Consider the following 15,660-nt stretch of genomic DNA (forward strand, 5'->3'; position numbering starts at 1 on the left):
GCGGGAATTCTATGCCCACTAGCATAAGGTAACTTATACCATCAGTCACCTTGTTTTGCAAAACAGTTTTAACAGTTTATTCTTAAGCCTCTTCTGAAGGGATGCAAGGAAGCAATATTTCCCAGAAAATAACACCTCAATTTCTTAATGAACTTCTCTGTCTTTACAATGCTCTTCTTGAAGAGGTTTCTGTGTTATGAGTGGTAAACTTCATTTCTTAATTTCCAGAGAAGTTCCCTCTTCTTATGAGAGGTCACTCTGCAGTGTATTAATGTCAACAACGGACAGCTGCTAAAACATGTAATACTAGAGTTTCATAATTTAATTCTGTCTTATTGCTTAAAATTATACTTTTCCTATCAATTTTGTTAGTATGACAAGTAATGCCTCACTAAAGTACCTTTGGGTAATGATTAGAAATTTGTACATTTAGAAAGCATAACTTCTGAACACTAAGCTGATAAATGGGAAATAGAGTAACCAGAGAGTTGGAGTTAGTAGTATTTTCAAAATTTTTGCATAAAGACCTAACTATTGCATACCAGTGGTATTTTTCTTTTACGAAAGAGGCAGCAGGATGCTGTTTTGGATAAGGATAAGCTTCCTCACTTTAGTTTGATCTTCTTGCTTTAGGAAACCGTGGATTTGTGTATGACTGATTGTCAAAAGATATTTTTTATTTCAGTGTTGTAATTCTGCTATTATTCCAACAGCAGCAACCAGATCTTAATCCTTGAATTAACAATAGCATGTATTGTCAGAGCCTGTGAAATTTAGGCTGGGTTTGAAAATGAAAAATTCTGGAACCTATATTCATAATGTAAGTTGCCACAATAAACTGTATTATTCCAGTTAGCGTCTAGAAAATAAGTTATATAGGGCACAGGGTGATCAATGGTGACCTGGTCTCTCCACAGAGCAATCCACGACTTGGTGAAAACTTTGACCCAACATTCCGCAATGCACGGCTGGAGTTCTCCCCTGCAGATAAAAAGATTATGGAGCATCTGGACCCGGATGCCTTCCACTCATTCTCCTATACCAATCCATTCTATGAACCTGTAGTTTCAGGACAACTCTTTTCAGATGAGGATTAAAACATTGATTATAGGTTATTTATGATAAATTTATTTGCAGCATGGTACATCCACTCTATGATTTTAACCTCCCCCTTAGTAACATTAGAAACTCAGTCTCATTTATAGAAAGAGAGTGGAGAAGCCGCTCTCTGTTTTTTTGCGATAAAAGTAATACTTGAGTCATACTTTATGTGCTCTATATATATATATATAATATGTGCATATTTCCAATTCGATTTTTGAAACTTTTAGTGTGTATATGTGTGTAGTTGCCACAGAAGGTATTTTATGTCATTTTCAGTGCTGTACAGTATACATCATGAATGATAACATTATTTGCAACTGGCAGAAATACTTTTCAAGAGTGATGAGACGGCACTTGAAGTAGAAAGCTGTCGCCCTCTCGTAAATTGCTTGTGCCAGTTTTATGTAGAAAACATGAGATTAGATATGGTTCATAGTGGCAGTATTCATTTTCTTTTGATAGCATATATAATGGTGTAGTTTTGATTGGGCAAGTCTGCAAACAGTCTTTATCATGCTGTAAGCTGTGGAAATACAGCTGGTCTTTAGATTTTCATATACTGTATTGTTACGTAGGTGTATTCATTTGAGACGTGAATGACAATCATTCAGTTAATTCATCCCTCCCTTTCCTTTCAAAGTACAAGTACCCAGCCTTTAGGAAGTTGTGACCTTTGATTTACCATGTACCTGTAATACCATGCTTGTGGATGGTGGCTGCTGACCATCTACACTGCATAGCCTTTTGATCTAGTTTCCAAATATTTCCATCCAGTTGACTTTGTTTTTCATGTCATAGCATAATGAGTTGATTCAGAGCCTTTTTTTATTATCACAGAAAAAATGAATAACGTAACTGAAATTTAATTCTTGCTGGGGAGTTTAGGTTATTGCTGAAAGTTCTTTTTCGGTGTATAGTGCCGAGGAGGGTATCAAGACGTGTTAATTATTATTGTACAGCAACTTCTTTATATACTGGTGCCAAAGCACTGCATATATCCCAAATTCCAGAGCACAGTTTATTGTACTGTATGTGTAAAATTACTTTGAATGTAAAGAGGCTCAAGCATTTTGTCTACTGAATCCTCAAGATAGGCATGTCATTCAAATCCTCAGTATTGTTATTGTTACAATAGTATTTTTTTAAATTATTGTTTATGTCAGAATATTGAAATGTTTTGTGTTTTTGTTAATATTGGATTTTTGTGACAGTCCCAAAAATTGTCTTTACTAGCAATCAAACATTTCAAATTTTCTTGATCGTAGATTTCTAGTTTCAACTTGGGCTGCAGGGAGATTAGTGTTAACTGTAAAACTTATCATGAATATAGCTCTTTAGTTTTTGATTTGGTTGGTATTTTGTATTTCAGTTCAACATCGCAAAAGGGAAACATGCAATCCTTTTTTACATAGCACAAAATAGCGTTTTGAAGAGACATTTCTTTGAGTTTTGCTGGGAGAAAGGGAGGGTAGAATGGTCTATGATATAATTTTTGACCCCCTTACTTCCTGGTCCCATGGACCGTAAGCCTTCCGTTTCAATAGGTGTAAGAAGTAACCTTTTCAGTATTTACCTATAATATCATTCCTTAAATTTAGATGAAAATGATAGGATAATTTTAAAAGCTAGCAAATGTTTGTTGTGGTTTCTTTACTGCTGTATAGTGGAATTCTCTGTATAGATTGGCCTTTTGTGTAAGAGTAAAAGAACTATGAAGATTTTACGTTACTGTGGATAGAGGTATAGTTGTTAATGAGTACGTCATGAAATTCTGTGCTATTTTGTACCTTTAGCTTGCCAGATTGGTCATGGATAGTCTCTCAGCTTTGTGGAAACTTACTTAGTCATCTAAAATCTTTGTGATGTTTTGTAAATAGATATAGGAGATTTGTAAAATAGTGTACTGTACTTGAAATATGTAAGTCACCTTAAGTTTCATTAACAATCAGCTTTTCAGTAAAGAAAGTATATCACTACTACTGTTTAGGTGGGTATTCAAGTGTTAATGGAAGACAATATATTATTGTTCCCAGTTACATAGCTGTTAGAAATAAAAATGTTTATTGCTTAACCCTTTAACCCATTTTCCATAACCTTTCTCAAGGTTCTATGATTATCATTGTATTATATAGACCTCATATATATATACGGTATATACATAATTAAAGTAATGAGTGTATGTTTGTAATCACAAATACACATATTTACACAGACAGTATTGAAACATTCAACATATAAAAAAGCACACTGTTCCCCTGCCAAATTAAGTCCCACAATATTTATGGTTACAACCATTCATTTGTTATATCATGTACATTGTATATGGTTTGATATACATATACAATTGTTTTATTATGCTGGTGGCATCCTGTTGTGAGCTTTGTAATGTTTCTACTGAGATCAAATGGGAATGACCTACTACAGCAGTGCAACATTCCACTTGTTAGTTGATACTCTTTGTTGAAGATTATTACAAAGATTTTAACATCTTGTGTAGACTATACATATTTAGGTAGCATCTTGACTCTTCCTGAAAATGTCTCAATAAATGTATTGCCTTCAGGCACTGAAATAGATTTTAAGAGAGTAATGTCTGACATTTTACACATTCATGTAATCCTGTTTAAGGTATGCACTGTTATATTACTGTAGCAACCTGTAGTTTTAACTCTATGAACTATTGCAGTGTACAACTGTAATTGCAATATGATGTTGATGTACAATTTTGAAGGTAGTAGCTAGCCATCAGTCCATATGATTGTTTTAAGTCTTTCTTACCAGTACAGTAGTAGCAAGAGCAGAAGATAGAATATGCTGGTAGCTCCTAAATGGTTCGATGAGCTGGCAGTATGTCTTTTGTGCATCATACCATTGAACTCTAGTATATTTTCATGTATTTTGCAGTGACATTGGTCTGTGAGACTGTCTTGAGCCCGATTTTTAGTAAATATCCGATTAAAGTATTCTAGAGTTCGATGACGTACAGCACTGCTGTGGAATCAGACCTATTGGCAATTAGTAAAGTAAGGAATTCCATTTTGAACTGACATAGTTGTATTACCATACTAAAATCATGTGTACTTGAGACATATTTGATGTCATCCAAATGTTTTTGATGTCCCGTATGAGCTTATACAGCAGGTTAAAGATTTCACCACTGTATTTAATGGACAAAACTTAAAATTTTGTTTTGAGATCTTTTGTGCAAAATGAAATTGATTGAAGACAATAAAAGAAGGTAATATTATGATATCTTCATGCACAACAAACATCCTAACCTTGATATTCAAAGTATTCAGAAGATACCTTAATACAAAAATTTTACAACAATGCCAGTTGGATCATAAAAGAATTTTGTGTTATACACAAGGGGGGGACAGTGAACATCATGAGTTTGATTGTACAAAGAGCCCTTTTTAGACTGTGGGGGTCAGAATTTTAAAAGTACCTTCATCTGACTAATTCTTCAGGCATAGAAATGTGTTTTTCTTATTTTATGCATTTTTCAGGAGAGAGTAGTAAAAGAAAATGTGGCCATGTAAAAAAAAAAAATGTAAGATGGCCAGGAAAGGGCAAATACCTCATTTATTGGTCAAAATTTTCTCTACAACATAATGTTGAGGTTTCTACACTTTCACTTTCTGAGCAATTGAAAAAACATCACTAAGAGAGGTGGTCATTCTTTTATGCCATAATAAATATTGAACTTGGGGTAACCTCTGATGGTAAAGTGTAACTAAGGTATTCTTTTGATTCTAGTGTGGAAACTATCTTCAGAATAAATATGCCCAGAACCCTACAGCTTTCTTTACTGTTTTCTCTGTAGTGGCTACAGAAACATCACTACAGCATACTTGCATATATTTATGAATTTATTTCATATGTAGTAGCATATGTTATACAGTATTAGCTGGAAAGTAGGTTATGCTTGACATGATACATAAATACACTTGTTTTGATAGTATCAACTATGCACAAAAGTCTGTTTCTAATATTTTTTGCTGAATTTTGCCTCAGAAGAAAGCCTTCATCTTTCATGAAAATTGAATAAACTGGGAACATTACTTGGTTTGTGGAACTGAAATAATGTCATCGTTTGGCTTTTTGTTCCATGAATGTAATGTTGGTGCTCTGTGAACACATAAGAGTTCTTCTCATATTTCAGTGACTTTCCAGAAACTTCAAGATATTTAATAGGAGTACACACAGAGCATTTATAGGTAAAGGATCAAACGCTATTTGAAACTTAATTTTTAACCAAAATGAACTTTTGAATTCATATTCTGAAAACAAATCTTATCATAGGTGACTAAGGTGATTTCACTTACTCAAGATTTTATTCACTGGTACATTAGTAGTCCCTCATATTTACCCGACACCGACACTAAATATAGCCAGTCAATTTTGTCATTTTTGAATATTTGGTAAAATATTTTCATCATTGTTCAAGTTTTTGGGGTACTACAGATATGCATATTAATGGAACTTATGTGAATTTCTGCCATTCAGCAAAATAAGGCTAAATACATCTCTTTCCCTATAGTGCAGCACTGATCAGTCTGTTACAGGTAGATGATTAGACATCTGTCGTCAAGTTTAGAGCACGGCGTCTGTTTTATCTTGAAAGCAAAGATATACGTAAGTGAAAAGAAAGTACAGTATCACTTGTAACAGTTCTATTTGAATATATAATTAATGTTTTGGGATTAACACACATCCACGAAAAATATTGACAGTGAAAACGAGTTGAAAACGTTATTAAAAGAATCTCAGGTCATCCAGATTTTTGTCATTTGAAGATTTAATTTCTGATCAAGAGGTTAGGTAATGCATGGATTTTTGGCAGCTTTTATCTGTATTCTGTAATGAGAAAACTTCAAGCACTGTACATGTATTAGAACATATAATACCTGAATTATACCAAACCTGAATTTCTAAGGTTTCCTGGATGGTTTTGCACATAGAAAAGCATGCTTTAGTTCCAGTCCACAAATCATTTGAAGTTAACGCTGAATTCTGTTAATATTCCTTCTTTAACAGAGCGAGCAACTAATTGATGTACTGAATGTCAAAGAAATTTGATTGAATGCATACCATGACAAGCATAATTAAAAATGTAGCACTTGTAAATAGATGATAGGAAACTAATACTCTTTATTATAAGGAAGAAGTGATCATACCGTACTTTGAATAAGATGATAATGTAAAGTAACATAGCCTAAAGCATGTTTAATGATAGATTTTTAAGTTCATGAAGAATCAGCCAAAAGTATGCACACAGGAAATTGAAATTTGTTGATGTGATTTGAATTTTATTGCTGTCTAGTCAGTTTTAAAATTAGAACTTTTTCTTTTAATTGTCATGATTGATAGCACTTTGTGTAGCAAAAAAAAACTGTATGGTGTTGGAAAAGCCACAAAACTTGTGAAAGAGGATAAGAAGAGCAGTTTCATTTCCTTGAAAATTGTTAATTTCATTTTGTGACCAATTATAGAAAATATTCATCACGAGACAAGAAAAATCAAAGTTAACAGATAGCATTCGAATCAGTGGAAATATTTTTCATTGATTAATGATGAGTAAAATACTTGAATTAACAGCAGTTACATAAATATTTCATTCTCTTAACTAGTGAAGTAAAATTGAAATATTTCTATTCTTGTCCCCTTTTAGTAATACCAATATAGAGGAAACTGAATCTAGTTGCTGTAACAGTGTGTTTCAGTAAAATTTACTTGAATACACACATTCATGTACCTAAAATTAAAATTCATTCTTTTGAATCCAGTAAAACACACTGCACTGTTACCATTGCAAACTTTTGCCAAGAAATTGTTCTGAAATAATTAAGGTTAGGTTATCGGCATTGAATTAGTACTGTATAATAAAAATATTTTGAGCAAATCTCTTGAGGGATATAGGCAATTTAGCATTTAAACCACACAGGCGCCACATATTTGTTTAGCTTCTAAATCCATTGTTAATGATCTTAAAGAATTAGGAAACCATCTTGCCATAATCGAGCATGATAAATCTGCTCTCTGTATTACAGTGCTGATAAATTAGGGAAATGGGAGGGTCTTCCAAACACAAAAAAAAAAAAAGTTGTCAAATGTTATTATCTTGATGATAACCAAACCACCATATGAAATCTTAGAGAATTAAAATCCCCATACAACTCTGTTATAGTATTACAACTTATTATATATGCCATATTTAAGACAATATTTGTAGTTGATTTGTTAAGTGGAGGATATCATTATCCTCACAGTATAAGTATAATCTCGTAGGCAGTGTGAAGTTTTTAGGAAATGTGGTCAATTTAGATGCTCTGAAATTTCAGTAACCTTGATGTATTATTAGTGGAAAGAGAGATTTTCTTAGGATTATAGTCAACATCCTTTTGTATTAGGGATTCTGAGGATGTCAAGTCACGTATTATACTTGCTTAACCCCTCAATATTGCTGGTAGAGTTGATACCGCTACTATATATTGTGGTCTCTGTGTTGTTTTTATAGTCTTTTTCATATCTGATCACCTTAGGTGAAGGTAGTGAGGTACAGTGTTCTCACAACGGTCCCCAATCATCTCAAAATCTCTCCTATAAACTTGTTATTTACATACATTACCGTATAATAAGTGCAGAATTTTATTTCTTTACATGAGTCTGCCCTTGGCCTCATCATCAACCTGTTGATCACAAAGGAGTTTTAGACAAAAAATACATTCCACATATAAGAAATTATGACGATCATTACGATGTCTAGCAGTGATATTACTGGTTGACCGTTATACGTGACATTTTACGTCTTCGTTTTTGACAAGTACTAGTTTTGTCTTTTTTTCCTTTGTGATTGAAAATCTTATGAGCTCTGTTGTGTCAAGCTTTCAGATTATTATATGATAAATAAATAAAAAATCATAATTTTTTTCATTGAGTCATCTCTCTTGATAATAGATCTTAAAAGAAGGATTTGTGTTAAAAAAATGCCTGGCACAGATACATTTACTAGGTTAGGTTAGGTTAGATACTGAATGTTATCTAATATTGAGAACAGTTCTATGTGTTATTTTTAAATACCTTGTACTGCACTGTGTATTGATTTGCATTGCAGAAGCTTAAAAATACTGTGTATTAAATTTCAGATAAGCACAGAAGACCAGTTTACTAAAATCTTTTGTAGAGAAAGATTTCCTTTCCATTTTCCTTTTGGAACATAATGCAAACACAGACTTTACAAAGGCAATACTGCAGTTCTTAACTAGGCCACCATAGTAAGGCATTTGTTACCGAATGCCAAATGGAAACTCCCGAAAGAACATCATAATAACCAGTACATATTTCAGCTTTAGAAATAAATGTAGCTATTGTGCTAATGAGGAATAATTAGAATGTCATAAATAAATTTCGACTCTAATTGCTCCTCCTGTATGTACTGAGGTCATATGGGAATTAGACAAGTTCATCACCAGGTTTTCTCTTATCTTATAGTTTTCCTACGGAATTTTTTTGTTTCTCTCAAGAATTGTCTTTTATTTTTTGTAGTTTGGCATAATAATTTGCTGTTTTCAGCATATTCCCACCCGTTTCTCTGGTCTTGTAGGTTACCATTGCAAGGTTGAAATTTTTATGGTGTGCTGTACTTCCAGTTGTTCAAACAGGGATTCAGACACTGTGCCATTCATGCATGGAGTATCCTCCAGAGCATGCACTGGACCAGCTGTGTTCTGACTAACAAGGAGGGTACCCTGGTAGAGATGGGGGAGAGAGGATGCCCAGTTTTCACCAACCAACTCTACCCATTGGTCTTACCTCTTACTGTGTACTGGCTAAGAATCCGTAGTGTTTTGTTTTCATATGCCTTTTTGTGTTTGTGTGTGTTTGGGTGCTTTTTAAATTTATTTACTGTGCTCTCTGAGCTTTGTTTTGTGCTCTGTTGGCCCTTTGTCTCTGTGAAAGGTAAGCAGGACTGACGCCACTGCAAAGGCTGTGGTTGACCCTGTAGTCTATTTATTTTGCCTACTGCAGAAGATCCACTCTTGTTTGGCATTTCTTGCAGGGTGAAAGAATGTACTCATGATTTCCCCTGTCCTGAATGTGCTGCTCGGCCTTTTCACTAGGGGCATTATGGGAAAAGAGGAAGGGAGACAAAGAAAGATTCTTTATCAAGCTATGATTCCACACTAGAGGTGATATCAAAGCCTTCCAACTTTCCATTCCCCAAGCAGTTATTCTTTTGGGAGGGCCAAGTCACCATTCGTAAAACTCATTCCCCCATCCTCGGATAAAGAAGAAGTTAGACAAATGAAACCATTGATACAGTTGAGGAAGTAATGGCCTTCCCTAAATACCACAGTTTCTCTGTATCTTTCAGCATTTTTGGATTCCTTGGCTGGGTAGGATGGGGGCCAGCTGGTGGTTTTTGCTTCTGCCACAGATCCCCCACCCACTTCCCAAGAGGTAACTTTGAAATGTGTCCCAAGAGGTACCCCTGACTTGTGGACGTCATCACCTCCCCCCCCCTCCCGCTGTCCTCACTGACTCCCTCACCATTGCCCTCCTCATCCTTGTCATTGCCTGACTCTTCAGATTCACCCTACTACCATTTATCCCAGAAGAGAAGATGGTCACATACACTGAGTGGATGCAGCCCTTCTTTTGCTCTTAGTAGACCCCCCAAGCCCCACCCATTTGTCCCACTCCTCTGTCACAACTTCACATTCACAGGTTCCATTGAGTAATTCAGTGTCTACAGCTTTATGAGTTGAGGTGGTCCAGCATCTCTTGCAAGAGAAGGGTTTTGTTTGTAGGACAGTGAAAGAAATGTCTGGTTCCCTTCAACTCTTTTCAGGAAGTATTTACAAGGAAAGTGGTCCATCTTCTGCTATTGGCATCATATGTGGGGTTATTCTCCAGTCAGTACCTTCATGCCCAAGAGATCATGGCATCAGGGACATAAAACCTTCGCAAATACCAAATTTTAAAATAATTTGCATCTTTCCTAGGTATACAAACTAGAGCCTTTCATATTGGAGGTAACCCATCTCATCCGTCTCGCTTTGTTTCTTCAGTTTTTGCACTGAATTTGTGTAGTCGGAAGTCCGATGGGCAGTGTCAGTTGGTACGACTGGGCATCCTCTCTCCCCCATCTCTGCCTGGGAACCCTCCTAGTTGGTCAGTACATACCCAGTTCAGCGCATGTGCCAAAGATTACTCCATATATGAAAAGCTCTGGTTTGTATACCTAGGAAAAGTACAAATTACTTTTAAAAATTTGGCATATTTTCCTCTATATTGTGTGTATTGTACTATTTTTCATTCACATATGAAATGGCTTTGCTGTAGATTTTTTCAGTTTTGTATGATGTTCTAAACTAAAATGGGAAAGATTGCCTGATTTTGTTGCACCCAAACAGTTGGCAAAGAACCTGAACTTGTTGATTGACTTTGTAGCAGTGAGAGTCCATCTTGTGGGCATTGGATCAGCATACTGAGGGAAGTATCAGCACAGATCCTGTCTTGACAGGAACAACCAGATTGGTTCTGGCAGATCATTCTTGGTCACCCATCATTTTTGGAGACTCTTGTGCCTCATGGACTTATCAACCTCAGTGAAGTTAGTAGGTAAATTGCACAACCTCTCTCATTTGGTGTGGTAGTCAAAGGGGTGAGGATCCCTATTGTTCTTTGTTTTTGAGTTCTTGCTGAAAACTCAGAATCCACGAGTCCCTGATGAGAGGTACAAGTCTGTCTCAAACCCTAACATTTAAAATTTTGTGGAAGAGGGTCAAGACGAGATGATGAGTGAGTTTTACAGGGCAGGTGTCTGGCATCTTCAAATAATCTTTACCTCTTCCAACCTGATTGGTATCAGCCTGTAAGCCCTTGGATACTTTCTCCTTGGGGCCTTTGGTTGCTCAATATGTGTAGCTGCCTGAGCTGTGCTAGGAGAGAACATCTTGCTTAAGGTTTACAGTTGTAAAGGTTCAGATGAAATAGAGATGACTGGTACTCTTTCCTTCTTTCCATGTTCGTCTAAGGTAGCCAATTCACAGGATAATATAATTGGGATAGCAACTGTACAGGTTGGGGCTCTGTAAAATTTATGAAATTTGACCAGTTTCAGAGAAATTTTCAGGCCAAAGGTAATGGGACTTTAAAGCAAATACTATGGCCAGTAGTTTATTTCACTATAACCTGGCTTATAAGGGAATTATGAAAATACTGTAGAAAATAGAGTTGCAAAAAATAAGAAGAAAGGTCCAGTCCAGTACATCCTCTATACTACATGCACACCAACTCTGTGACTTATTCCACACACTACTATTTGATCACTACTTGGCAAATATTGTGTAATTTTCCCCAGAAATATTTAAAATGTTATAGTAAAATGAACATTATACATATTTTACTTCTTTATTGCATCAAAATGAACAAAATCTCTTCCCAAATATAAATAGATGAGAAGGAGATACTATTGTTGAATAGGTCCTATATAAAAGGTGAACAATATCAGTATCTCAAAGGTCATGTAAACTAGGCTTTTTTATATGAACATCCACAGAAATCTGATTTCTGTCTGTATTGTTGTAATGGGCTTGTATTCACCTTCTGAGGGTTGAAGTGTGACCTTTGTAGTATGTGAAAGATTGGAAAGCAGCAGAAAATATCTCTTTAACTTGGTATGATTTAACTCAGTCCTGTGATGCTTCTGTGGTATAGTCATCTGAACTTTTCATTAGATTGTATGAGGTTTGTTTTATGTACTACAGTATCTGGGCCATAACTGCCTTCCTACCCTACACAACCTGTCTTTTGCCAGTTTGACAGCTTTAGGGTATGTCCAGGCTAGTAGGGCATTACCTGGACTGAGTGATTCTACATCCTTAGTTAAGTTGGTTGACAACATAAAGATTCAGGTAATAGTACCTTTGTACCTAATGTCATCAACATATCTGGAGAGCTGTTCTTTATGCCTGTCATCTTCCCTCATGAGTTAGGCATTGATTGGTCCATTCTGTGATAAAAGTTTCAAGACCAAATTTACTCTTTCATAAACACAGACCATTGCCTTATAGTGAGGCACTTGAATTACATTGGTATCTTGAAGCTCGTCGTGACTAGCACTGGCTCATGCTGCTCAACCCTCACCAGAGTTTATGATTGAAATGCATGACTAGTTGAACTGAAATGTTTGTGCAACTATGTTTTTAAGTTGCTTTTATTTCATTCTTGGAGTATGCCATGAATGTTAGCTAGCTTTTACAAGACAGTGATGTTAGGATGACATTTTCGGATATTATCACAATAATACAGTACAGCATTTAGAAGTACAGGTACTGTACTGTACTCTACCCGTGCATAGATGTTTTATTTACTCTATACTACTGCAACACGCCATACATAAAATTATGAAGAGTCATTTAGGTTCCAATAAGATAAAATGGTAAACCCGTGCAGAATGCAATGAATATAAATATGTCAGTGAGTATATGAACAAGTATACGTATAATAAAAATACGAATAACTTTATGATACATATAAACCTTAGAGAAAATAGGCATTTGTATAATTGTGTGATAAATTTGCAGTGGTTCTGTTTTAACTCACTGTTATGTTACTTTAACACAATAGCATGCACTGTACAGTTAAATAAACTTAATTGCACTTGGAAAATGTCACTATGGTAGTTAGGATGAATATACGTATCCCTAAGAAGTCAAACCCAGTAAATCATCATTTGTGTTCAAGAGGAATAGGTACTTTATTCATGTTGTTCAAAATATAAGCTGAAAAAGTCATTTGTAGTTAAAAGAGAGTTTCCCTCTGAAATTGTTTGGATGGGAAGACTAAATTTCAAGAGCTCCAAACTTTTATGTTTTCAAACTTCTATGTTTTAGTGTCTAGCCTGCAATTCACTCGCCAAACTAGACATTCCTGTGGTACAGTATGATACTAATTTACAAAAGAACATAATACTAAGACATTTACTGTACAAGGGATTACCAACAAAGTGACTTGAGTTATGATAGAAGTACAATAATTTTTAATGTACAATACTGTAATCCGTTGGCAGTAATTCATAATTTTGTAACAACTTTGACTAACATCATGTACTTGAAGGTACTTAACTATTTCAAAAATTCTCATGTTGTAAAGCATCACCCTTACAGGTCCCCAAAGTCTGTAGTATTGCTGTTTTGCATACTTTTTTCACATTATCAAGATACAAGTTACAGTTTGTAATTTTGAATAATCATCAGTATCTGTGACAAATGAAATTACATATGCAATTCAGAACTGACAGACAGGCTGACACCAGCAGGTTTTGAAACTCATGGTTGAATCAAGTGATCACGATAACAAAATCATTACCAGATCATTATTCACAGACGTTAAAGCTTCACAGCTAACCTTTCTTCCGGAACTATAAACAAACAAGTGATTCTGTGTATTAGTAACATTTACTGGAAAGGGTGTGAAATATTTCCCAAGGGAACATTTAAAGTAGCTGACAGTATAATCATTATCTCTGTAATTACAGTTAAATCTGATTCAGTACTGTAATCTACTATAAAGATTTTGAGCATGTATGAAATGCTATGCCATGATTTGCCGTAAAGTTGAGACAGTTCCCTAGATATGCTGTACTCAGAATTCAAAGCTATACACATATTTTAGCTTTGCAAGGCTAAATTTTAAAGCCCCACACTAGTAAACTCAGCCTCTACTTCCATGGGGATGTCGCTGGCAGCAAATGACTGAAGAAGTGATTGAAGACGGTATCATTTCTTGTACTTGTATATACAACACAGTAAAACCAATACATGAATATATACACAATGCATAAAACCAATGTATGACATTAGGAAATAGTCTGAAAGAGAAGGATACACACAGCAATAGTACAAGAAAGTTGGGAAAGTGGCAGATATCTACAACAGATGTAATTTGTGTTACTACAAACCCACCACTTGTTTACAGCCGGCATTCTTGGTCTCAGAATCCCACAAACATTACAGTCTTTCGTCTTACTGACAGGAAAAGAGTGCTAATAATTCGATGCATGCAACGATTAGATCCATAGGTACACAGCAACCACCTACCTCACTTCTCCCTTACCTGCACTGCTGTCAACAGCCGAGTAGAACTCCCCAGACTGTGCTGTATGCCATGTGGCCCAAATTTCACACTTATATTGGCTTGCTGCAGAATTGCCATAAGTTCATTTGCCCTTTATTCATTACAGTACTTCCAAAACTTCACTCATCATTATCCTGTCCTCTCCACCCCATTTTCCTTTTAGAGTAGATGGTCACGAATTTCATTTTTCACTGTTAACAGGTAGATATCTTTGCCTGTTTCAGTGCTCTGGTTCCAATGTTTTCGTGAGTGTTACAGCATAGGAATATTTTGGATTTAGGTTCCTTTTAGTTTCTGTTATTTGCTTCTAGGTATTTCAGGCTAATAAGGCAGTGAGAGGTTAGCTAGTGAACTATTTTCTTAAATATGTTTCTGACTACTTTTGCTAATGTTAGGCTCTCTGTGTATATTGAATTAGTTTTTTAATATAGAATATAAAGAGTAATTTTGGTGTGTTTTACTTTTGTAATTTCCTTTTAGTGTTTCAACACACCATTAACAAGCAGAGGTCAGTTGTAGGCACAGAAGACAGGAACTGCAGGAGTCAGGATTCACAATACAATAGTATCAATAACAGGAATGTGAGACTGACTGCTCAGATACCCACCCATTTATAGGGTCTAGATTCAGAAGTTCCAATGCAGGCTAGATCTTTTGGCCAAGATGGGACAGTCTTTGATCAGAAACCTCATCTCTAGAAAAACTTATTCCTCACAGTCATTTCTGCCACTGACATCGTGGTCAGCAATTGTTGTCTCAAATGTCGTCATTAGTGAATACTACTGGTAGCAAAACTCAGTGCACCTCTTGTTAAGAATACCACTATCCCTCTCTTTCTCTCTCTAGAGATTTGCACGTTTATGGAATCATGAAACCACAGGTGGGAAGATGATCATCTTGCCTACAGGTCAGGGTACAGTAAATCGCATTAACGCTCTGGGGCTGAAGGTCATCCTTCTAGGCTTCAAAGCATTTGCTCAGTTCACAGAAAGCAAGGTATTAGGTTTGGTGACAGATAACTCGACAGTTGTAGCTTACTGAGGGTTCAGAAAGGCACTAGATGGGAAACTGCATTGACTTGCATCAGAAATATTCATTTGGGCAGAGGCATATGGAATCGGCATAGTACCCATGTTTTATCCTGGAAGGCATGACGTGATTGCAGACAACCTCAGCAGGGGTAAGCAGGCTCTTCTATCCTAATGATTACTGCACCCAGAGATCTGCAAGGCTCTTTGGCAACAGTGGGGCATTTTAAGGAGTTTCTTTGGCAGTCGTCCACGCTTCCCAACTGGAACCTCTGTCAGGTTTTAAAAAATGTTGAACCTCAGTTATGAACATCCTTGCTGGATCTCACCCTAAGGAACATCTTTCTTCTAGCATCTTCTTCATCAAGACAGGCCAGCGAAG

At 35.8% G+C, this 15,660-nt stretch overlaps 1 protein-coding gene across 11 annotated transcripts in view; it reads left to right on the plus strand.

Moving 5' to 3' along the window:
* The window catches only part of LOC136843961 (protein kinase C, brain isozyme-like), a 576,940-nt gene that overhangs the window by 553,123 nt on the left and 8,157 nt on the right, over window positions 1-15,660 (plus strand). For 7 of the 11 annotated variants that reach the window (XM_067112972.1, XM_067112969.1, XM_067112971.1 and 4 more), the window contains one exon: window positions 918-4,349. The exons of the other annotated variants lie outside the window; for them this stretch is intronic. In XM_067112972.1, the coding sequence (XP_066969073.1) occupies window positions 918-1,097 (180 nt within the window). In that variant the 3' untranslated portion in view covers window positions 1,098-4,349. Of the gene's footprint in view, window positions 1-917; window positions 4,350-15,660 lie in introns of those variants that run through there. 11 annotated transcript variants of the gene reach the window in all.

Source organism: Macrobrachium rosenbergii, chromosome 12 (genome assembly GCF_040412425.1).
Source record: "Macrobrachium rosenbergii isolate ZJJX-2024 chromosome 12, ASM4041242v1, whole genome shotgun sequence".
Taxonomy (NCBI): Eukaryota; Metazoa; Arthropoda; class Malacostraca; order Decapoda; family Palaemonidae; genus Macrobrachium; species Macrobrachium rosenbergii.